The sequence below is a fragment of the Molossus molossus genome, unplaced genomic scaffold (assembly GCF_014108415.1).
Source record: "Molossus molossus isolate mMolMol1 unplaced genomic scaffold, mMolMol1.p scaffold_m16_p_10, whole genome shotgun sequence".
Taxonomy (NCBI): Eukaryota; Metazoa; Chordata; class Mammalia; order Chiroptera; family Molossidae; genus Molossus; species Molossus molossus.
In genome coordinates this window covers 75,884,615-75,909,458 of record NW_023425345.1, presented here as the reverse complement: position 1 = coordinate 75,909,458, position 24,844 = coordinate 75,884,615, and the positions used below count along the sequence as shown (strand labels likewise).

The 24,844-nt window shown below is 35.6% G+C and overlaps 2 protein-coding genes across 2 annotated transcripts; both read left to right on the top strand.

Moving 5' to 3' along the window:
• Nucleotides 1–1,701: 1,701 nt before the first annotated feature.
• Nucleotides 1,702–2,637, top strand: LOC118623982 (olfactory receptor 6C3). The gene has a single exon (XM_036251839.1). It carries the CDS (start codon nt 1,702–1,704, stop codon nt 2,635–2,637), a length of 936 nt encoding a protein of 311 aa, XP_036107732.1.
• A 16,397-nt stretch (nt 2,638–19,034) lies between these two features.
• On the top strand, nt 19,035–19,973 carry LOC118624000 (olfactory receptor 6C3-like). The gene has a single exon (XM_036251893.1). It carries the CDS (start codon nt 19,035–19,037, stop codon nt 19,971–19,973), a length of 939 nt encoding a protein of 312 aa, XP_036107786.1.
• The last annotated feature ends 4,871 nt before the right edge of the window (nt 19,974–24,844 follow it).

Genomic DNA, 24,844 nt, shown 5'->3' with positions numbered 1-24,844 from the left:
TTTGCAAAAGCTAACATTTTAGGTCCTCTGTGGAATACAAAGGTGAACATAACCATTCACTGAGAGAAGAGTTAGGAGGCTGTAGATAAATTCAAGGATGGCTTCCAGAAATCCCTCATGGTCTATAATGTAGCCAAGATGTGGCCTGGACTTTGTCTCATTCCCAAGAGATCAATGCATAACTCTCTTCTGAAGTCATAAGAAGTAGACTTGGAATATTGAACTACGGCGCCACCAGAGAAAAGCCAGATCCCAGTTTAAGAATCTGTACTCATAATACCCAGTGTTGTAGTATCTTCAAATATTGATTTCTTAAACTTCTAGATCAACATTATTGAAGAGGACTATAGTATATTTCCACATCTTAAGGTTTCTGACTTTCCATTTCTACTTTCTGAGCTAGTTCCCTTGAGACATCATAAAATAGGGAAGAAGTAAAATCAAATTTGATTAAGAATTTGCTAGTGTCTGGCAGAAAAGCAATGATTTTATATTCTATCCTTCATGGCAGAAATTTGACTATCTAAAACATGAAGGAGGTAACTGTCACTATTTTAGCAAACCATATCTACAGCATGGTGTATCCAGTGCAGCTGAGAATTAACTGAATAGATTAGGATGAGGGTGAGTGGGAATTATATATATATTTATATATATTTATTTATATATATTTATATTTCTAAAATTTTTTTATGGATCAGAAATCTCATGTAAAATGCAAATGTGCTGCAGAACTGCAAGAGAATAAAACATTTTTTCATAAAGTTTAATAGCTCAGAAAGAAGGATATTCAAATGGAAAATGCACTGGGCTACAATCTCACTGGCAGAGCAGCTAAGATCTGAGGCAAGTAGTTATTTTTCCAATTTGTGCTTCAGTGCAAAATGAAAAATACATAGATAAATACTGCATGTTTCTTTGAGCTAAAAAATAAAAATTTTCCTATATATACATTTCTAAAAAGTCATAGAAGATGTCAAACATTAATGATTTTGATGGAATTAGAAGAAAAATCTGTAAGTGAATATGTTCATTATTTGTTAAATAAAATAATTAGATTACTTATTCTATCTTAAAGTAAATATACATATTATTATATAAAATGCATAAAATTTTTTTCATATTATCTTGATAATTACACCTATAAATATTAATGTTAAAGATAAAATTAATAATTAAAACTTATATTTTATTTTTTAAGAAAATAATTAATTGATTTCTTATATTATAAAAAGTGTAATGGGTAGTTACTTTAGTCTTCTAAGTTTCACTTTTACCTTTTGATAGAATTAAGATCATTCATTTCTATTTTTAGGTGGTGATATCTTCTAATAATACATGACAAAAAAGAACATGCATATTTCATATGATTGTTTCAAGAAAAAATGTAAGATTTGCAAGAAGTATTGATTTAATTTACCATCTCTTAATTATGTGATTTATTGTATGAAGATTTCCTAATTTCTGCTACATTTAAAATAAGAGAATTAGTAAAAGCAGAACTCACAAATATGTTTTAAGACATAATGCAAACAAGATAGCCAAAAGAAAAGAAAATCAGCACAGAGTATTAAAAATATTTTAGAATTATATCAGTGGTGATGATATTGATCATAATGAATCATATCTTTAATCTCCTCTCTTTAATATTTTTTCCACCTAAATATCTTTAAAAGAAAAGAGAAAGAGAGAGACAGAGCAATGAACCACACAGTGATCACAGAGTTTGTCCTCCTGGGTCTTTCTGATGATCCTGACCTTCAGATTGTGATTTTTCTCTTTTTATTTATCACATATATGTTAAGTGTCACCGGAAACCTGACTATCATCACCCTAACTTTGGTGGACACACATCTACAGACGCCTATGTATTTCTTCCTCCGGAACTTCTCTTTCTTAGAAATCTCATTTACAACTGTATGTATCCCTAGATTTCTAGGGGCAATTATTACCAGGGATAAGACTATTTCCTATAATAACTGTGCAGCCCAACTATTTTTTTTTATTTTCATGGGAGTGACTGAATTTTACATTCTAACTGCCATGTCCTATGATCGCTATGTAGCCATCTGCAAGCCTCTTCATTATACCATCATCATGAACAGGAAACTCTGTACCCTGCTTGTGCTGTGTGCATGGCTGGGAGGGTTTCTGACCATTTTCCCTCCCCTCATGCTGCTCTTCCAGCTGGATTACTGTGCTTCCAATATCATCGATCACTTTGCATGTGACTATTTTCCTCTTTTACAACTATCTTGCTCAGATACATGGTTCTTAGAAGTAATTGGTTTTTACTTTTCTTTGGTTGCTTTGCTATTCACTTTGGCATTGGTGAGTTTATCTTATATATATATTATCAGGACTATTTTGAGAATCCCATCTGCCAGTCAGAGAAAAAAGGCTTTCTCCACTTGTTCTTCTCATATGATTGTCATTTCCATTTCTTATGGAAGCTGTATATTCATGTATGCTAATCCCTCTGCAAAAGAAAAAGCATCACTGACCAAAGGAGTAGCTATTCTCAATACCTCTGTTGCCCCCGTGCTCAACCCCTTCATTTATACCCTGAGAAACCAGCAAGTAAAACAAGCCTTCAAAGACATGGTTCATAAAGTAGTATTATCTACAAACAAATGAATTTTTATTTTGTCAGATAAAGGGCACTCTCAAAGAGCAATTAAGTAAAATCTTGCAATTTCTAAACATCTATGTAAGAATACTTGTTCTCTATAGTCTCTTTCTATGCCACATTATAGTTAATTTAATATTTTCTAATTTCTTCAACTTCCATACCATTTCCCCAATACATTTTCAGTTGACTTATTTAAAAATATAGTTAAGTTTATTTCTCTGACAGAATTTTCTGGAATGAAATGTATTTCTTTGAGATATACTGTAGCATGAAATGTAAAAATAAAAAAAATATGTCTAATTCTATAAACATTGTCCCTAAAAGGTGAGTTATTTAAGGTGTATATTAAAAGGAGAGTTTCCAAGTCTAGAGCAATGCAAACAATTCTTGTTATTTGTGGTGCAGGGACAGGTGCTGAAAACTGGACAGTTGAGACTCTTTAATTGTAAATCTTTCATACTTTTTAGTTTTAAATTATGTAACCACTGCTCTGGCTGGTTTTGCTCAGTGGTTAGAGCATCAGCCCATGGGCTGAGGGGTCTTGGGTTTGATTCCTGATCAAGGGCACATGCCTAGGTTGCAGGTTCCATCCCTAGCCCTAGTCAGAGTCATGTGGGAGGCAGCTAGTTGATGTATCTCTCTCATATCAATGTTTCTCTCTCTCTCTCTCTCTCTCTCTCTCTTTAATAAAATAAATAAATAAATTATGTAACTGCTACCCTTTTTTGTATAGTATTTTAAAATTGTAATAAGAAATGGAACGTTTTAACATCTTCAATGAGCTCTAATTGATATACAGTAAACTGCACATATTTAAAAGTTTCAATTAGAAAAATGTTGACATAAGTATACCCCATGACATGATAGCCTCAGTTAAGCAAGTGAACATATTATCAGAGAGGGGAATATTCCACTCCACTTCTTTAGTTCTTTTGGCTGGACTAATAATGAAATAATAAAATTGCGACAAGACTAGGTTAACAGGGGAAAAACCAACTTAATACATGTGCACAGGAGAATCATGATATGATGCTCAGATCATAAAATAAGGCTCAAAGAAACGATTGACTCAGAAGACTTTAAACTTTTGAGACAAAAAAAAATCAATACATTTCTGAGACACTGACAGGACAAAGAAAGTTAGCGCTCACTAGAAAGGAATTTAAGCAAGGTTTGGGCTTGGGTAATAAATTAGTAACGGATTTACAACACTTGTTTATACAAGATTTTATTACTCTTGTGATAAAGTTGCCTCAGTCCTCGGGAGCATGGAGGACACCTACCATGAAGGTTTATTTCCTTCATTTAGAGGGACAGAGGCAAGTCAGAGAGTGCCTCCTCTCATGTTATTTATCCTGCTGCTTCTCATGTTATTTTAATTCAAATTAATCAGTATGCCACCCAGCTGGTGTTTCTTGGTGAACTGAGTATCATCCCATGGAGTGGGAGGTCCCAGTTCTGTTCCCGAGTCAAGGCAAGTGCCTGGGTTGTGGGCTAGATTCCCAGTGGAGGGCGAGGAGGCAGTGGATTGAAGTTTCTCTCTTACATTGATGTCTCTATCTCTCTTTCCCTTCCTCTCTCTAAAAAAGCCAATAAAAACATATCTTAGCCCTGGCCAGTTTTCTCAGTGGTTAGAGCATTGGCCTGCGGACCAAAGAGTCATGGGTCAAGGGCATGTACCTTGGGTGCAGTTCTTCTACAGCCCTGGTCATGGTCGGGTGGGAGGCAAACAATTGATCTCTCTCTCTCCCTCTCTGTCTCCCTCTCTCTCTCTCCCATGCCCTCCCACTCTATCTGAAGATAAATGTTTGAAAAATATCCTCAGGTGAGGATTTAAAAAATAAACATATTTTAATCAATATGCCATTGTGGGATTTCTTGGAGTGTCCTGCCCTGGACCCTGACAATATACATTGCCCCAAAACTTCCCTGTGCCCCTTTGCAGCCCTTTCCCTACACCCACCAGCCCCCATGCAAACACTGATTTGCTTTCTGTCACTATGGGTTAGTTTGCATTTCTAGAACTTTGTATAAATGAAAGCATACAGCATATACTCTTTTTGTCTATCTGCATTCAATCCACATAATCAAGACTTCATTTCTTTTTATTGCTAAGTAATATTTTGTTAACAGACATATCAGTTTCAATTTTAAGCTAATACAGACAGAACAAGCCTTTATATGGACACATATTTTCATTTCTCTTGGATAAATACCTAGGAGTGAAATGCCTGGATTTATATGATGGACAGCCAATTGTTCCATTTGTTAAACTGCACCATCTGTTGAAAAGACTATCAAAAGACTATCTTTTCTCCAGTGAACTCTCTTTGCAACTTAGTTGAAAATCAGTTGTCTGTATATGTGTGGAATTGTTTTTGGAGTCTCTATTCTGTTCCAATGATCTACTTGTTTATCTTTCTGTGGTACCACACTGTTTTGACTTATGTAGCATTATAATACATCTTGAAGGCAGGTAAAAAAATAATAATAAAAGTAAAGTTTCAAAATTAGTGTGTAATTTCTTATGTATTTTGAAGATGATATTGATAATTTTTGACATTTAAAGGCTCTAAATGTTCTGTATATAGTGGATGTGTACAGATCTATGAGGTAATCTGTACTAGTGCATTACACTTTAAATGTAGAGCTCTATACTTTCTTTTTAAAATTATTTTTATTAATTTGTTTTTGTTACAGATATTTCTCCTTTTTCCCACATTGACACCCTCCTCCCCATGCTCTCTGCCCCTTCCCCAGCTTTATTGTCTATGTCCATTGGTTATGCATACATGCATATAAGTTCAGTGGTTTATCTCCCCCCCGCCCCCAATATCTTCTCTTCTGGGGTTTGTCAGTCTGTACTCTATGTCTCTGGGTCAATTTTGTTCATCAGTTTGTTTAGTTCATTATATTTCACAAATAAGTGAGATCATGTGATATTTGTCTTTCTCTGCTTGGCTTGTTTCACTTAACATAATACTCTCCAGGTCCTTTCATGTCATCTCAAATAATAAGAGATCTTTCTTTCTTATAGCTGCATAGTATTCCATTGTGTATATGTACCACAGCCTTTTTATCCACTCATCTACTGATAACACTTGGGTTTCTTCCAGATCTTAGCTATTGTAAATAGTGCTGTTATGAATATAGGGATACATATATTCTTTCTGATTGGTGTTTCAGGCTTCTTAGGGTATATTCCTAGAAGTGGGATCACTGAGTCAAATAGAAGTTCAATTTTTAACATTTTGAGGTAACACCATATTGTTTTCCATAGTGGCTGCACCAGTCTGCATTCCCACCAGCAGTGTACTAGAGTCCCCTTTTCTCCACACCCTTGCCAACACTTGTTGTTTGATGATTTGTTTATGGCGGCCATTCTGACAGGTGTGAGGTGATACCTTATACTTGTTTTACTTTGCATCTCCCTGATGATTAGTGACGTTGAGCATTTTTTCATATATCTCTTGGCCATTTGTATGTCCTGTTTAAAGAGGTGTCTATTTAGTTCCTCTGCCCATTTTTTAATGGGTTCTTTGTCTTCCTTTTGTTGAGTTGTACGAGCACTCTATATATTTTGGAAATTAATCCCTTATCTGATGCATCATTGGCAATTATGGTCTCCCATATGGTGGGTTGCCTTTCCATTTTGATGATTGTTTCTTTTGCTGTGCAGAAGCTTTTTAGTTTGATGTAGTCCCATATGTTCATTTTCTCCTTTGTTTCTGTTGCTTTAGGTGTGGTATCAGTGAAAATTCTGCTGAGTATGATTTTTGAAATTTTGTTACTTACATTTTTTTCTAGAATTTTTATGGATTCACTAGTTACATTTAAGTCTTTTATTTATTTTGAGTTTATTCTTGTGTATGGTGTAAGATGGTGGTCTAGTTTCATTTTTTTGCAAGTAGCTGTCCAATTTTCCCAACACCATTTATTGAAGAGACTGTCTTGACTCCACTGTATGCTCTTGTCACCTTTGTCAAATATTAATTGAGCATATTGTCTTGGGTCAATTTCTGTGTTCTCTGTTCTGTTTCATTGATCTATCTGTCTGTTCTTGTGCCAGTATCAGGCTGTTTTGATTATAGTGGCTTTGTAGTATAACCCAATATCTGGTAATGTGATCCCTTCTACTTTGTTCTTTTTTTTTTCAAGATTGCTGTGGCTATTTGGGGTCTTTTGGGTTTCATATAAACTTCTGGAATGCTTGTTCTAGTTCTGTGAAATATGTCATTGGTATTTTGATGGGGATTGCATTGAATCTATAGATTGCTTTGGGTAGTATGAACATTTTAATGATGTTAATTCTTCCAATCCATGAACAAGGTATGTGCTTCCACTTTTTTATATCTTCCTCTATTTCTTTTTTCAATGACCTGTAGTTTTCTGTGAAGATGTCCTTTACTTCTTTGGTTAAATTTATTCCTAGGTATCTTAATTTTTTTTGCTGTGATGGTAAATGGAATTGTCTTTTTAGTTTCTCTTTCTGTGAGTTCATCATTGGTGTATAAGAATACCATCGATTTCTTGACATTAATTTTTTTTCCTGCTACTTTGCCAAATTCATTTATTAAGTATAGGAGATTTTTGATGGAGTCTTTAGAGTTTTCTATGTACAATATCATGTCATCTGCAAATAATGACAGTTTCACTTTCTCCTTTCCAATTTGGATCCTTTTTATTTTTTCTTTATGTCTAATTGCTATGGCTAAGACTTCCAGTACTATGTTGAATAAAGTGGTGAAAGTGGGCATCCCTGTCTTGTTCCCATTCTTAAAGGGAATGCTTTAATTTTTGCCCATTGAGTATGATGTTGGCTGTAGGTTTTTCATATATGGCTTTTATTGTATTGAGATATGATCCCTCTATTCCCACATTGCTGAGCGTTTTTATCAGAAATGGATGCTGTATTTTTTTTTTAATGCTTTTTCAGCATCTATTGATATGATCAGATAAGCTTTCTTTGTGAAAATATTTTCAAGATAAACAGTGATCATGATGTTATTACAAATTCTACAAATATTATTTATAGAATTTCTATGTTTCTAGCACTTTTTAGAGAATATTTGCACTTTACAAATTTCTGAATAGATGTCATAAAACTAAAACAGATGCTGCTGTCCTGAACTCACTGAGCAGCTTTATGACAGTTATTTTGAATTATTTGTTAGGTGTTCATTTACTTCCAATTTTTATGGGTCTGTTTAATGGAGATTTATTTTGTTTCTTTGACTTTGGCATTTATCTACACATCTGAAAAACAACCACCTCCCCCGATCTTTTAAAAATAGATATGCACAGGGGAAGACCATCATTATTCATTCCACTTAAAAATTCTGGGGACCGCCTAATCCTTTTCTGAGAATACAGCATCTCAGGTTTGCGTTTGGATATTCCTAATTAGAAAAATTCGCCCTTTATTTAAAAAAAAAGATGACACTCCTAGTCTCTTGCTTTCTCTGTTTCCATCTTCTGTAACTCAGCTCCGAGAAGCAATACCATGCCGCCTCGCTCATTTTGTTCTCAGCAGCTTACAGGCATCTAGAGTATGTCAGGGCCCATAAGGGCTCCAAGATAGACTAGACAGACAGGAGTACTCAGACAGCCCCTGAAAAGCCCCAACGATGAACACATGTTCCCCTCTGCTCTTTTCCTCCTGATGGAGGTGTAACTGAGCTGTATTGGCCTCAATCTTAAATAGGTCCTGTGAAGTATAAAATTTTCACAAAAATCCTTTTATAGTGTCATAAAACATACTTTCTTTAAATTTAATCTTTCTATGTTAGTTGACTCTCACTTCATGGTCTAGAATATGATCAGAGTTTTGTAAACATTTCTTATACATTTGAAAATTATACATAATGATAGTTGAGTGCAGTATTCTATATGTCACCTTGGTTAAGTTAAGTTTGTTAATAACATGATTTAAATTTGTACTTTTACTGTTTGTATAATTACTGAGTTATTGAAATCTCCTTATATAGCTATGGAGTTGTTTTTCCTTGTAGTTATGTCAATTTTTTAAAATATTAACACTGTGTTTTTATGCAGACACAAATTTAAGACTGTTATGTTTTCCTAGTGAACATAATTTTTCTTATTATTATGAAAACCCACCAATTCTTTTCTTTCTGAAGTACACTGTTTTCAGTATAATCTATATTGACTTATATTGGTATAGCTATACCAGCATCTAAAATATATATTGTTTATATCACATATATTATATTTATCAATCATTCAGTGTTGAGTGGATGGTAGCATATTGTGCAGAACATCTGTAAGTATATATTTTTATTTCTTGGTTAACTTGTTATTAGGTATTCCCAATAAGGCTATATATGTAGATGAAGAGAATGTAAATTCAGGAGAAATTTGTTTCAAAGGAGTCTGAGTCATCTATTAATAAGCCTTACTTTTGCCTTCTGGATCTGCTCAAATCTGGTCCCCTAAGTACTATCTTCCTTTGATGATAAATTGTTATGAATGATCAATATTATAACTCAGAGGGTCCAATAACATTCAGTTCATTATAGCAAGCTCAAATCTAATGGTCAATTGATGATGTCCTATGGTTTGACATTTAATGTCTACTAGGTCCCAATAGCAAGCGAGAAAGTGCTGTTCAAAAGAAGAATGCATATCTGCAATATATTGCTCCATAATCAGTCTATGCTATGAATCTTCCAATTGTGGCAAAGTAGAATTGCCAAGTAGCATTCCAATTTGTCATTGACACTTCAAATAGAAGTAGAATTTCTTAATCATTTGGGTCAAGTAGAAAAGCACTAATACTAAAGTCAATGATAAATTTTATATGGAAAATCAAGCATGCAATAATAATTAAGAAATCTTGGGAAATGAGCAATATGAGAGGGCTAAACATAGAGATATTAAAGTATAACATAAATCTTCTATAATCAAAACATGCACTCAAGATTAATGTAGTAAAAATATAAGTGGTACATTTTGAGTACACCTATATGAATAGTTTTAACTTTTAAAATAGTCTTATTGTTTTACATATTCCAAAGACAAAATTGAATGAGCAAGAATGGGAAAAAAAGCCCTATATAAGTGAGCATAATTGTAAAATAAATCAAAACCATATAAGGGGAAGAATAAAGAATTGATACAAATAATTTTTCAAGAGAGCATTTTGATAATTGATCATCAGTAGTACAGATGCTGCAAAATACTTTTTGAACTTTATTTAGTAGATTTTTAAAAATAATAATAATAATAGGAGTATAACAATTCAGAAACTATTTTGTGTGTGTTTTGTAGAGTTGAGTAAGTGGTAAGTAAATAGGTTGTTGGAGCCAGATTTCTCAGTGCAGAGGAAAAGAGATACAAATGTGGTACAAGATAGGTGAAAACATTCTATGTTAATGGACTGGAATAAGAAATGTCAATGTAAGACTATTATTTTTGTAAATGCATTTTTTCTCTACTCTACAAAAGTTTCAAAGAATAACGATAACCCAATAGCAAGGAGCCCACAAAGCATCCAGATCTTGGGCTCTAGGCACAACTTCTTGCTAGAAATAACATCTAGGAACTGGAGAAATAGCTAATAGACTTATGAAAAGATGTTCAACATCACTAATCATCAGAGGAATGAAAATCAAAACCATAGGGAGGTAGCACTTCACACCAGTCAGAATGGTTATTGTCAAAAAGTCAACAAAGATGCCTGGCCGGTGTAGCTCAGTGTTTGAGCACCGACCCATGCACCAAAAGGTCACCAGTTCGATTCTTGGTCAGGGCACATGCCCAGGTTGTGAGCCCGATCCCCAGTGGGGAGCGTGCAGGAGGTGGCCAATTGATGTTCTCACTCATTGATGTTTCTATGTCTCTCTCTTCCTCTCCCTTGCTCTCTTTCTAAAAATAAATAAAGAAAAAACATTTTTTAAAAAGTTAACAAAGAATGTGTTGGCTGAATGAAAGAAGGTGAGGGGATGAACCAAAGAACATATAAGCATAACCCACAGACACAGACAGCAGTATGGTGATGGCCAGGGGGAAGAGGGACGGGGACTGGGCAAAAGTGGGCAAAGAATGGGGGAAACTGGGGACATATGTAATAGTGTCAACAATTATTTAATTTAAAAAAAAAAAAGAACATGCTGGTGAGAATGTAGAGAAAAGGGAGCCCTTGTGCATGTTGGTGGGATTGAAAGTTGGGACAGCCACTATAGAAAACAGTATGGAGAGTCTTCAAAATTCTAAAAATAGATCTACCATATGACCCAGAAATCCCGCTTCTGGGTATTTATCCAAAGAAAACAAAAACACTAATTTGAAAAAGTGCATGCACCCCTATGTTTATTGCAGCATTATTTACAATAGCCAACATATGTAAGCAACCTAGGTGTCCACTGATAGATGAATGGATAAAGAACATGTTATATATATAATGGGATAATACTCAGTCGTAAAAAAAAAATGAAATCTTGCCATTTGTGAGAATATGTATGGACCTAGAGGGTATTATACTAAGTAAAATAAGTCAGTCAGAGAAAGACAAATACTGTCTGGTTTCATTTGCATGTGGAATCTTAAATAAATAAACAAACAAACAAAACAAAATAAAAACACACTCATAGAAACAGAGATCAAAGGGGTGGTTACCAGAGGGGTGGAGGGTGGGGGGCATGGGTGATAAAGGTGAAGGGGAATATAGTCAATAATATTGTGATAAGTTTGCATGGTTTTCAGAGAAGTCTTAAAATATTTGAATCTTTTAACTACTCTGATTTAATAAATTTTGGATTTTAGTTTTAGATTTTGAACATGTTATAGCAAAATGTTATTTGTAATTGAATTTCTTCCTTCAGTCTCTGTGGAGAGTGAAAACTGGTAGTTGTAGTATGCATGTCATTGGCTTAAAACTTAGTCACTGATCAACCTCATAATTACTTGGAAATAACTGGACACAATATTAAAAAGCAGATGTTCTACTAGCTTTGGATAGAAATGTAATAGGTATAAATCAGTCTAAAGCTAGAAAGCTATTAGGAACTAGGAATAAAAAATAAATAAAGATAGAAAATAAGAGTGAGAGAGGGATCAAGGAAGAGAGACAGGCAATTCAGCATCTAGGAGCTTGAGAAAAGATATTTGTGGAATATATGAACAAAATAGATCTAGAGACATAGAAAGAAGGAGAGTTCAGAGTGACAAACCTCAGAGGAGGAGGGTGGGATAAGATATGCAAAAACTTATATGCATATATATCATAACCAATGGATAGACACAACAGTGCTGGGGGGGTGGGTTGGGGATCAGGAAGAGGGCGTCTATGAGGGAAAATGGAGAAACATCTGTAACAAAAATTAATTAAATTAATGAAAAAATATTATGGAGAGGAAACATGCCTAATAGCAGTTTTCAAATGAAATGCAGTGTTTTGTGAGATGGAAACTCACCCCCCTTTCCTCTAAGAAAATCAATAAAGACTGCATTGCTCATAAATACATATGTGGTAAAGACAAAAAAACTAACTTCTTTCTGTCAGACTCTTTATATAAATAATAATAACACTTACCTCAAAGGTTTTTTGTTGTCTGTTTGGAGGGGTGGGGATGAGATTTGAGTGTATTGTCAATGCTTGGTAATCAATAAAATCTCAAAATATATTGCTATATGTGTTATTGTTAAAGAGTTTAAGATACAGCCCGGCTGGTGTGGCTCAGTGGTTAAGCATCGACCCATGCACCAAGAGGTCGCTTGTTAGATTCCTGGTCAGAGCACATGCCCAGGTTGTGGGCCACATCCCCAATGGGGGCATGCAGGAGGCAGCCAATCGATGTTCTCTCTCATCGATATTTCTATCTCTCTCTCCCTGTTCTTCTTTCTCTAAAATCAGTAAAGAAAAAACATATATAAAAAAATTAAAAAAGTTTGCCCTGGCCGGTTTGGCTCAGCGGTTAGAGCATTGGCCTGCGGTCCTGAGAGACCCGGGTTTGGTTCCCGCTAAGGGCGCGTACCTCGGTTGCAGTTTGTCCCCGGCCCTGGTCGGTTGTGCGGGTGGCAGCCACTCGATGTGTCCCTTTCACGTCGATGTTTCTCTCTCTCTCTCTGTTCCTCTCTCTCCCTCCCACTCTACCTGAACAAAAGATGGAAAAATGTCCTCGGGTGAGGATAAAAAAAAAATAAAAAAGTTTAAGATACAAAATGTAAATAGATTTACTATCTGGATACAAAAATAAAGGCAAATGAAAATAATTTTTACAAGTAGGAAATAAGTTTTAGTATTTCTAGTGGAATATGTTGAATACTTTTAGTGCCTATTTTAATGTGAATCAGTTATAAATTCAACACATCTTGATGTCTATGTATTGTCTTATGTGTTAACTAGTGCTTTGTTCATCTTTTCCTATTTTTTTCTTCTGTCCCAATTTCATATATGTTCATCTTTCAATGCTATAAATAATCTTCACTCCTGGCATTAAAGGCACAAATGTTTTATGTCTACATTATAACTGTGAAAAAAATAAGGCTAAATTACTAAATGTAAAGTTCATATAATGAATGTGTATATATAGTATATATATTATATTCTAGTTATAAAATGTTTATCTCTCATTAAAGAAAATATGAAAATAAACAAGTTAAAAATATCCAATTCCTGATTTTCAAATATTTATTTTCTTGATTTATAAATATTCTCACAATAAAAAGATGTCATATTTACAAATATAGGCAAATAAATTTAATGTTAGGAGGTAATGAAAGTAAATGATACAGTGAAGGAAAGCAGTCAAAAGCAATAAAAGCAACTCATAGCAAATATTGCTATGGTATTAGTCATGGACAATGGGAAGGGTTTCCCTCAATTTAGAGTCAATATTGGGATAAAACTCTTCATCAGTCTTTACTATGTTGTCCATTTCAGAAGACAATCAAGTTATACTGGAAATCCAAAGCAGTGTTTTCTACCATTTTATTCTAGTATAGTCAAGAACTCTTCTCTAGAAAAGATCGCGCCATAGGTAAACGCAGTATTGCGTCCTCCCACAACCACTTCAAAATTTCAACAAAACTACAACACAACCATCATTCAGAACCGCCTGACATCCAGCTGAATGGAAGTCCTACAATTACGAAATTAAAGAAGCTGCCATATGGAGACTGGTAGGAGGGGCGGAGGCACAGACGGGCTGGTCCCACACCTACGTGTGTCGGATAAAAATCAGGAGGATTACCTCAGCTGGGAAGGCCCTCCCTGAGGAGTGAGGGGTCCCCATTTCACACAAGGTGCCTAGCTCAGGGTCCCAGTGCCAGGAAGAAAAGTCCCCATAACTTCTGGCTATAAAACCAGAGGGAACTGAGACTGTGGGAGGGTGTGGCTGTGGAAGCTCCCGCAGTTCCTCTTAAAGGGCCCATGCACAGACTGACTCAGACCCTCTTTCTCTGAGCTCTGAGAGGAGGCAGCTTGAAGGGCATGAGAGAACAGGGAAAAACTGAACTGTTTAGCCTCCGGACAAGTGCTGGAGGGGCAGCTTTCTCCTGGACAGACGTGCTAGTGGAGGTCATTTTTCCTTTGGTGAGCCCTTCCCTGACAGGGCAGGCAGTCAGCTGCCATATCTGGGATTCCAGCAACCTGGCTCACACTGTTGGCCCTGCCCTGGTGATTCCCGGAGGCCTGGCCCCACCCAACTTTCAGGCCCATCCAAGCTGTTTCCAAAGGTTTTACCCTAGGATGAGCCTGTCTTGGATCCTGCTTCAGAGTTTCCTAAAATCTCTCAAACAAGCAGCATCTGGTACCTTAGTGTTGTAACCCAGGAGATCGACCACACTCAGACTCAATTTTTCAGTTTTTGGGGATGTTTTATTATCTGCGCAGGGACTGCAGCCAACCTACACAGAGGAGAACTGCAGCCTCGAGCTCAGGGGGAAGGTTGCTTATATAGGGCAGGGGTCATTCAAGAGTTTAGCAGAGCAAGCAAGCTGCTTGTACAGAAGCGGAGGCAGTTGTGATAAGCAGGAGGGAATGGAGGTGGGAGGGAGCTGAGGCGAAAGGGAACTGGGTGAACTGGGTCAGCATACATCTATCCTGCTATTCATTCTATTATCTAAGTTTTAAAAACTAACAAATTCGAGACGGGTATCAGCGGTTAGTCAGGTGCAATACATATATCTTTAACAGTTACAGTTTTATGGGGTAAAGGGAGCTTCAGTTTCTCCCTATCAGTTTCTTTACAGAGCATCAGGACACTCTGGCCTTGGGGCCGTTTCTGTCCTCCCTTTTCCTGAAGGATGTTGTTCAAATTCCCAGTGAAGGTCAAACTCTGGTTAATTTTTATGGGGCTAAAGCCGTCTGTAACATTCCCCATTGTTCATCTTGCTGTCTCTGAGGTTGTTAATTAGGGCAGCTCAAAGAAAAGTTGGATTCTAAGGACAGTGAGCTACAACATTAGCCCACCAGTGCTCCTGGCCCCATCCGGCCAGTGGACACCCTGTGTCAACACAGACCAGTGCACAGTAGTGGAGCTGTCAAGGTGCCAGGTAGTGGAAACTGCAAATAGCCTGGAGCCCAGCACCATCCCCCGCAGTAGCAGCCCAATCAGAGTCGAGATATACCCCCCCAGCGACAGAGGCTGGGGAGCAGACATCCATCCCGAGGCAACAGAAGCACAGACCAGCAGCAGAGAACTACTCTCCCCACCAAAAAAAAAAAAAAAAAACTACAGCAAAGGCTGAGCAGGAGTTGAGCCCCACTGGGCAGCAGCACTCCCCAGCCACCAGTGGTGGTACCAGGGACTCCATAGGGCCCTGTGCGACCCAGCGGCCCACAAAAGCGGTGTGGAGCTGGGGTTCCAGATGAACCTGTGCAACCCAGTAGCTCACAAAAGTGGTGCGGAACTAGAGCTCGAGAGGGGCCAATCTCAGTGAGCCCCATACCTCTCGTTAAGTGGCCCCAGGCCTGGACTAGATGCAGCTAGCCTTGGTTTACAACTTGGCTTTTCCTGGTCACCTCTAAGCCCAGCACAAGGAGCAGCCATCAGCAGTTCACTTTGTAGCTTACGCGCCTGGTGGCCCTGGATAGAGCACAGGCAGTGGCTAATCTTGCCCCAGAGCCAGCACCCAACCACCTCCACAAGTGACACACTCAATGAGTGGACTCAGTGGGTACCAGAGCCCTGCTGAAGTAAGTCTTGCTCTGTGTGGTGGGTCCCTACACAGCTGATCCTCCAAGGTAGTGGCTAGTGGGCACAGCCAGTTCTTGCAGCTGAGCAGCCTGAGTAAACCCCTCCCACTGATGTGCCAACAGCAATCAAGACTCAAGTACAAGAGAAGGGTCTACCGTCCACACTAGGGGTGCACTGTGAGGGCCCAGTTGGGGTGATCAGAAAGATTGTGCCACTGGATCCTACAGAACACCTATAATAGTAGGCCACCCTACAAGGCCTAGGAGGCATAGCAACTCTGCTTAATACCTAGAAACAATAACAGGGAAGTAGTCAAAATAAGGAGACAAAGAAACATGCCCTGAATGAAAGAAAAGAACAAAACTCCAGGAAAAAAAAAAAAAACAAACTAAACAAAATGGAGATAAACAATCTAACAGATGCAGAGTTCAGAACACAGGTAATAAGGTTGCTCAGGGAACTTGGTGAGACATCCAAGGGACTTAGTAAGACCTTCAAGGAACTTAAGGAGACCTCTGAGGAACTTAGAACATCAACAACATAAAAAAGGGCCAGTCAGAAATTAAGGATGCACTAACTGAAATAAAGGATAATTTACAGGGAATCAATAGTAGAGTAGGTAAAGCCAAGAAGCAAACCACTGATTTGGAATATAAGGAAGCAGAAAACACCCAACTAAAACGGCAAAAAGAAAAAAAATCTGAAAAACTGAGGATAGTGTAAGGAGCCTCTGGGACAACTTCAAGCGTGCCAATATTCACATCATAGGGGTGCCTGAAGGAGAAAAGAGAGAGCAAGAAATTTAAAAACTATTTGAAACAATAATGACAGAAAACTTTCCTAACTTGGTGAAGGAAACAGAAATATAAGTCCAGGAAGCACAGAGAGTCCTAAAGAAGTTGAACCCAAAGAGGTCCACACCAACACACATCACCATCAAAATGCCAAAGGTTTAATACAAACAGAGAATGAGAAAAGCAGTCCGTTACCTACAAAGGAGCTCCCATAAGACTGTCAGCTGATTTTTCAAAAGAAACTTTGCAGGCCAGAAAGGAGTGGCAAGAGATATTCAAGGTGATGAAAAGCAATGACCTACAACCATGATTACTCTATCTTGCAAAGCTGTTATTTAGAATCGATGGACATATCAGAGCTTCCCAGACAAGAAAAAGCTAAAGAATTCATCACCACCAAACCAGTATTATATGAAATGTTGAAGGGTCTTCTTGAAGTAAAAGAAGAACAAAAATATGAACAATAAAATGGCAAATAATACATATCTATCAACAATTGAATCCACAAACAAAATAAGCAAGCAGAACAGAAACAAATGAATAGATACAGAGAACTTTTTGTTGCTTGCTAGATGGGTGGGGACTGAGAGGATAGGTGAAAAAGATGAAGGAATTAAGAAGTACAAATTGGTTGTTATTCTGATGAATCTCAAAGGGAAAGGGGGAGGGAGGGTGGAATGAGATAAACCAAAGAACTTCTATGCATAGATGCATGATCAATGGACACAAACAATAGTGAGGGGGCGGGAATGAGGAGGAGGGAGTCAATGGGGAAAAAGGGAAAAACATTTGTAATACATTCAACAATAAAGATGAGTTTAAAAATAAATTAACTAATTAAATTAAATTTAAAAAAACTCTTCTCTAGTTTGCCAAAATTCAGGGCATATAAGCTCATGAACCTTTATGAGGTTAAGTCTAGAATTTCTATAAGAAAAATATGTACTCCTTGTACAATCATAGAAAAGTCATATTCTAAATCAAACTTTCACACCTTCAAAACTACATCTTGCTTATATATTTGCCTCATTTACCTCAATCATTTTGTTTTTTAAATCTATCAATATTTATAACAATGAATCATCTATATCTGTTAATGACGCCTCTCTTTGGCACTCTGTTTATTTAATGAACTCCCCTGAGCCAACAAGAAAGACACAGATAAAGTAAGTCCAGTTCTATTTGTATGACCTATACAGAGAAGAACATTTCTACTTCCTATTTTTAAGACAGCACTTTTCAGGAAAGTATCACAAGCTCGGAAGAATAAGGAAAACATACTTAGATTTTATAGCTGTATAGTCATAGAATTACTAAATGTTTATTTGAAATGTCTTTATAAATGCAAAGAAAATCCTTAATAAATGTGTTATTTTTTAATTTACTTGTCCACTCAGGTGTAACTGAGTTTGTACATGGATCTCGGGTGAGAGACAGAAAACAGAAATGAGTTGTATAATAATAACATGTTCCAAAATTTTTATAATATCAGGAATAAAGGATGTTGTCAAATCTTACTAGTCTACAAACAAAAAGAACTATAATCCCTGAGAGCCATAGAATAATTAAGTCACCACACTTATTTTGATAGTACAATAAAAATAAGATAAATTGCTAACTCAATTCATCAGCTCTGAAATTATGCAAACATTTAAGCCAATTACACAATTAAATTTGAGACTAAATCATCAAGAAGAACCAAGAAGTAAGTAAATTTTTTATAATATTCTATTTTATTTAAATGTTTTAAATACTATTTGCATATGTGTTTGTGGATTTACATCCCTTTTAATATTAAAAGTTAAATAATTGTTTACTATCAGAAAGATTATTAGTGGAGTCCTGAAGCAGGAATCCAGAAATCAGTCTTAGATTTTTCAATTATTTTTTTCTAAATGTAATGGTATTCTGTTATATAAATAGGATTATATAAAGTGATTCCATATTAGTAAGAATATCTCCTTCTCAGTAAGTGTTATTTTGATCATCTACTTGTTTCTTTGCTATAGCAATATTGGAAACAACAACAACAAAAAATGAATTGTACCTTCTATGAATTAACAGAAGTTTACCTTTCTTGTTCTTTTGTTTTTTGTTTTTTGTTTTTTTTTATCAGAAAAGAAAAAAAATGATATGGAGAGAGTGATAGCATCAATCAAACCCTTAAGAAAGTAATGTAAAGAGAATGCCAGGAAATCATTCCCATGGATAAACATGTATGCTCTACAATGAGATGGTCTGTATATTTTCAAAGAAAAGAGATTATATTTAACTGCACTAAATATTCATTACTTGAATGTGAGGTTGAATAGAAATTGAAGAGAGTAGCTGAAGGGAAATATGTGTTTAATATTTTTAAATGTTATACTCTATCCTCAATCCTGTTCTAACTTTTTCATGTTCTGTAGGGGAAACATATATTTTCTGTTGTAAAGGTGGGGATTGGCAATGGGAAACCACACAGTACCCACAGAATTCATTCTCCTTGGACTATCAGATGACCCAGAGCTTCAGATTGTGATTTTTCTCTTTTTAGTTATCACATATATATTAAGTGTCTCTGGAAATTTGACCATCATCACTCTCACTTTGGTGGATTCTCATCTACAGACCCCTATGTATTTCTTCCTCAGGAACTTCTCTGTATTAGAAATATCCTTTACAACTGTCTGTATTCCTAGGTTTTTGGGTACAATTATCACCAGAGACAAAACTATTTCATACAGTAATTGCACAGCTCAATTGTTTTTCTTCATCTTCATGGGTATAACTGAATTTTATCTTCTAACTGCCATGTCCTATGATCGCTATGTAGCCATTTGCAAACCCCTGCATTACACAACCATCATGAACAAAAAAATCTGCATATTGCTTGTCTCTTGTGCTTGGTTGGCAGGATTCTTAAATATCTTCCCACCAGTTATTCTTTTTCTCCAGTTAGATTACTGTGGCTCCAATGTCATTGATCACTTTACTTGTGACTATTTCCCCCTCTTGCAATTATCCTGCTCAGACACCTGGCTCCTAGAAATGATAGGTTTTTACTCTGCAGTAGTGATTCTGCTTTTCACTTTGGCATTAATAATTCTATCCTACACATTCATCATTAGGACAATTCTAAAACTGCCTTCTGCCAGCCAGAGGAAAAAGGCATTCTCTACGTGCTCCTCTCACATGATTGTCATTTCCATCTCTTATGGAAGCTGCATATTCATGTATGCCAATCCCTCAGCAAAAGAAAAGGCATCATTGACCAAAGGAGTGGCTATTCTGAATACTTCTGTTGCTCCTATGATGAACCCATTTATATATACTCTGAGGAACCAGCAAGTAAAGCAAGCCTTTAAAGGTGCTATTCAAAAGGTTATGTTTTTCTCTGGTAAATGAAAGTATTAGTAACATTAAAATAATCAAGTTCTTATCAATGCTTTCTGCTATTCATACTCTCTCAAAACACTTCTTCTTCACAGTTATTTTCTCATTTTTATTTCCATATTAAAATTTCCCAAATGTTAAACTCAATAAATTTGAAAAAGCTGAATATTGTTTCAGAAAGTTCTGTAAACTAAATATTTTATTGAAATGCACTTGGATGATGTAAAAAATCTAATGATTATGATTATGAGTAGAAACCATTTACTTTTTAAGAGATATAGGACATTTAATTGGAAAGAATGTCAGGATAGATGTGAAATTCTGAACTTTTCATTCATACCAGGTAATAGAAATGAATGTTATTAGAACTTTTTTATTTTATTTGGCATTTTCATGAAATCAAATAGTCACCATCACCAGTGGTTTGGAAATAAAATATAAGTATCTATATATATTAAATGATTGTAACTCATATATGTTAAAATTCTTTGTTATTAATAATTATTATAGTACAGGAAGGAGAAGGAAGTAGAGGAGGGGTAGAAAAAATAAATTTTTTGGAGAAATTACTATATGCCAAAATTATTGTTTTTTTTTTTTAATTTTTGAAAGTATTACAGATGTCCCCCTATTTCCCCATTCTTTGTATTGGCTCTTTTAATCCTGTTAATAACTGTATGAGGTACCTGCAGTTATTATCCTCTTTTAGTGAGAGGAATTCTTCTTTAGTTAAACTAACTACCTCCAAAAATTAAAATATAGGTAGAGAACAGACAGTGTAAAATATATCAAGTAAAATGCATGAGACTATGATAAACTGGTAAGAGTTCAACTTTGTGGAGAACTGAGTTTTAATTGGAGGATCTAGAACTGACTTTTGGGTTTTGGGAATTAGGGAAGAGAAATAACATTTGTTTATAATATTCTACACAATCTACTTTGATTAGGCAAATTATATGCAATGTTTATTTTAATAGACCTCTTAGAAAGTGAGCATTTTTATTTTTAATTTATAGGTGAATGAACAGAAGGAAACCTTTAAGAGTTCATTGTCACAGAGATTGTAGCTTTCAAACTGGGATTTAAGTCATTTTTCTTCAATCTCAAAATCCAGACAAATAAGATTGTTTTCATTTTTGCACTGTATTTCACTAGTAATAATTATGAATACAAGTTCATGTTAAATATTAGAATTGTTAAAGGACACTCTAATATGTGATTAACTCACTTAGGTTTTACTTACTTAATGACAGGTGTTGGGGATATAGTGATGAAAAAGAATGATTCTTGCCCTAAGTTATCTCATATTCTAACAGGGAGAAAAGAATAACATAATTAAAATTTAATTTGGTAAATGCAACAATATAGGGCTAAGTTGCCGTTAGGTCAGATAATGTTATTGACAAAAAAAAAAAATGTCAGTTTTACTGTCCCTTCTAGCAGAATTACGGTCAATTGTACAATAATTGCTAAATATTTGTTCATTTTAACCCTTAAATCACAAGCATTTGATAAACTTTGTCTGCTTTGGCTGTCATCTTAATTTTTACTTTTACTTTCTTGGTCATTATTTTCTGTGTTATTAAAGAATCACATTATTTCCTAAATAAAAAATGCTACTGGGAATAGAATTATGATGGTCACAAAAACTCTATCCAATACAGCTTTCTCTAGCCCCAACTTGTGTTGTGAATCATGGATTGATCATCAATTCAGTTTCACCTGTGTACCACTCTTTATCTGTTATTCTTTCAGGTCTACTTGAAAAAAATTATACTAATGACCACAGTATAGATTTCTAGGAGATATCAAATTATTTCAAGCACTTATTAGTCTATATTCAGGAAACACTGATGTATATTTCTCAAATTAAGTCCATGTACAAAACAAAGAAAACCAATAACAATGCTCTATATTGAACACTCTAAGATGATACCTTGACTCAGTGGTTCTCAACCTTCCTAATGCTGCAACCCTTTAATACAGTTCCTCATGTTGTGGTGACCTCTCAACCATAAAATTATTTTTGTTGCTACTTTATAACTGTAATTTTGCTACTGTTATGTCTTAGGCGACTCCTGCAAAAGGGTCATTCAACCCCCAAAGGGGTCGCGACCCACAGGTTGAGAACTGCGATGTAAATAATTAAGTGTTTTTATGCAGTATTTTTCTTAATTTAATATCTCTTTGTGGATATTAACAGCCTCAGATAAGCAAAATACGAATCTTGCCAATATAATTTCTTTCTAATTCTCACATGACTGTGAAAATTTATTTAAACATTATCTTTAAAATATTTTAAAGTAACAAAGTTGCAGGCATATGCTAGCCATTTAGATTAATATAATATCCACCTTATAGGAGTTCAGGTAACAGAATATATAGCAATACAGGTCTCAAATACAGGTCTCAAAAACTCAAATTTTTATGAGTTAATCTTTTATAAGGCATACCAAGTACCATATCAATGTAAAAGATGGGTTTGTTCACAACATTTGTGGTAATCCAGTAAGAAGTCCCTGGTAAAATAATACATATAATTAAATAGATATTCTGGGCGAAGAGAATCATGATTGGAAATAACAGCTGCAAAAATTAGAGAAGTGTGTGGTGAATCATATGGAAAGAAACAGAAAGTGACAAGTAACAATTATTTCCTTTTGTGAAAAAGTTATTTTATTGATTAAATTTATTATGCAAAGAATACAAATTCTATAAGACCAATACTTACTTTCCTCGTGTAAATATTGTTTTAAAGCATGGTAAATATTTTACTTACCCCTCTAAGATTTTAACAGTCTATTTGAATGAATATGGTTTTTCTCTCCCTTTTAAAAAATGAGACATAAAATTCACAGGAATGTATATGTGGCCAATAAACATCAGAACAGTGATTCTAGCCCTGGCTGGTTTGGTTCAGCGGTTAGAGCGTCGGCCTGCGGTCCTGAGAGACCCGGGTTCGGTTGCCTCTAAGGGCACGTACCTCGGTTGCAGTTTGTCCCCGGCCCTGGTCGGCTGTGCGGGTGGCAGCTACTCGATGTGTCCCTTTCACATCGATGTTTCTCTCTCTCTCTGTTCCTCTCTCTCCCTCCCACTCTACCTGAACAAAAAATGGAAAAATGTCCTCGGGTGAGGATTAAAAAAAAAAAAAAAAAAAGAACAGTGATTCTAATCAGGGCGATGCCCCCCCAAATAAACCATTGTATTAATTCCCTAGGGAGGGGAGAAACCTTGCAAAATAAACATATACAAGGGAATCTTAGAATTTCAGAATAAAATGCTATTTAGATCATTTATTCTTTCACAAAACTACTAAATGAGCCCATCAGAAATAAAAAGTTTGACTTCTAATGATTTCATATCTCAGAAAATTAAACATTAAGAAGACAATTACTCTTTTTGTAATTAAAATACATAGACACAGACAACAGTATGGTCATTACAAGAGGGAAGAGGAATGGGGAAGTAGTAAAGAGTAAAGAGTATCAATACATGGTGACAGAAGAAGATTTGATTTTGGGTGGCGAGCACAAAATGCAGTATATACAGATGATGTATCATAGAAATGTACGCTTGAAACCTATATAATCTTATTAACCAATGTTAATTTTTTAAACTTATATGGAATATAAGGAAGCAAGAAACACCCAATCAGAACACATAATCCCCCAAAAATGAGGATAGTATAAAGAGCCTCTGGGACAACTTCAAGCATATCAACATTTGCATCATGGGGATGCCAGAAGGAGAAGAGAGAGAGCAAGAAATTAAAAACCTTTTTGAAAAAATGATGACAGAAAACTTCCTTAACTTGGTGAAGGAAACAGATACACAAATCCAGGAATCACAGAAAGTCCCAAACAAGATGAATCCAAAGACGTCCACACCAAGACACATCATCATAAAAAATGCAAAAGGTTAAAGACAAAGAGAGAATCATAAAAGCAGCAAGAGAAAAGCAGTTAGTTATCTACAAAGGAGCTCCCATAAGACTGTCAGCTGATTTCTCAATAGAAACTTTACAGGCCAGAAAGAAGTGGCAAGAGATATTCAAAGTGATGAAAAGCAACAACCTACAACCAAGATCACTCTATCTGGCAAAGCTATCATATAAAGAGTTTCCCCAAAAAAGAAAAAGCTAAAGGAGTTTATCACCACCAAACCAGTATTATATGAAATGTTGAAGGGTCTTCTCGAAGAAGAAGAACAAAAATATAAACAATAAAATGACAATAAATACATCTCTATCAACAACTGAATCTACAAACAAAATGAGCAAGCAGAACAGAAACAGACTCATAGATACTGAGAACTTTTTGTTGGTTGCCAGACGGGAGGGGATTTGGGGGGTGGGTGAAAAAGGTGAAGGAATTAAGAACAAATTGGTTGTTAGAATGATGAACCTCAAAGGTAAGGAGGATGGAGGGACGGGAAGAGACAAACCAAAGAACTCTTCTATGCATATATGCATAACCAATGGACACAGACAATACTGTGGGAAAGGCAGGGGGAGGGTGGGAGCAGGGAGAAGGGGGTCAAGGGGAGAAAGATGAGGGGACATCTGTAATACATTCAATAATAAAGATAAGTTTAAAAAGAAAAAATAAATAAAAACTTAAATCTCTAAAGTTAAATACAGAAAATCACTTTAGCAAAAAAACTCAGAACCCCCCAACTGTTCTATTGGTAATCTCAGATGTAATATATACCTACATTATAATTTAGTCTCTTATGGGCAATACTCTCTATCATTTTTGGATTGAGCACTGATTTATCCACACCACTATTCTCAGTCACAGCTGTAGAATATGTGGTTGATAATTCATTATCTCACTAATAAATATTACTTAGTCATTCTCTATCAGTCTAATTTGAGTCACAGT

Coding starts and splice junctions, on each gene's coding strand:
- LOC118623982 (XM_036251839.1), top strand. CDS start 1,702: ATGAACCACACAGTGATCACAGAGTTTGTCCTCCTGGGTCTTTCTGAT.
- LOC118624000 (XM_036251893.1), top strand. CDS start 19,035: ATGGGAAACCACACAGTACCCACAGAATTCATTCTCCTTGGACTATCA.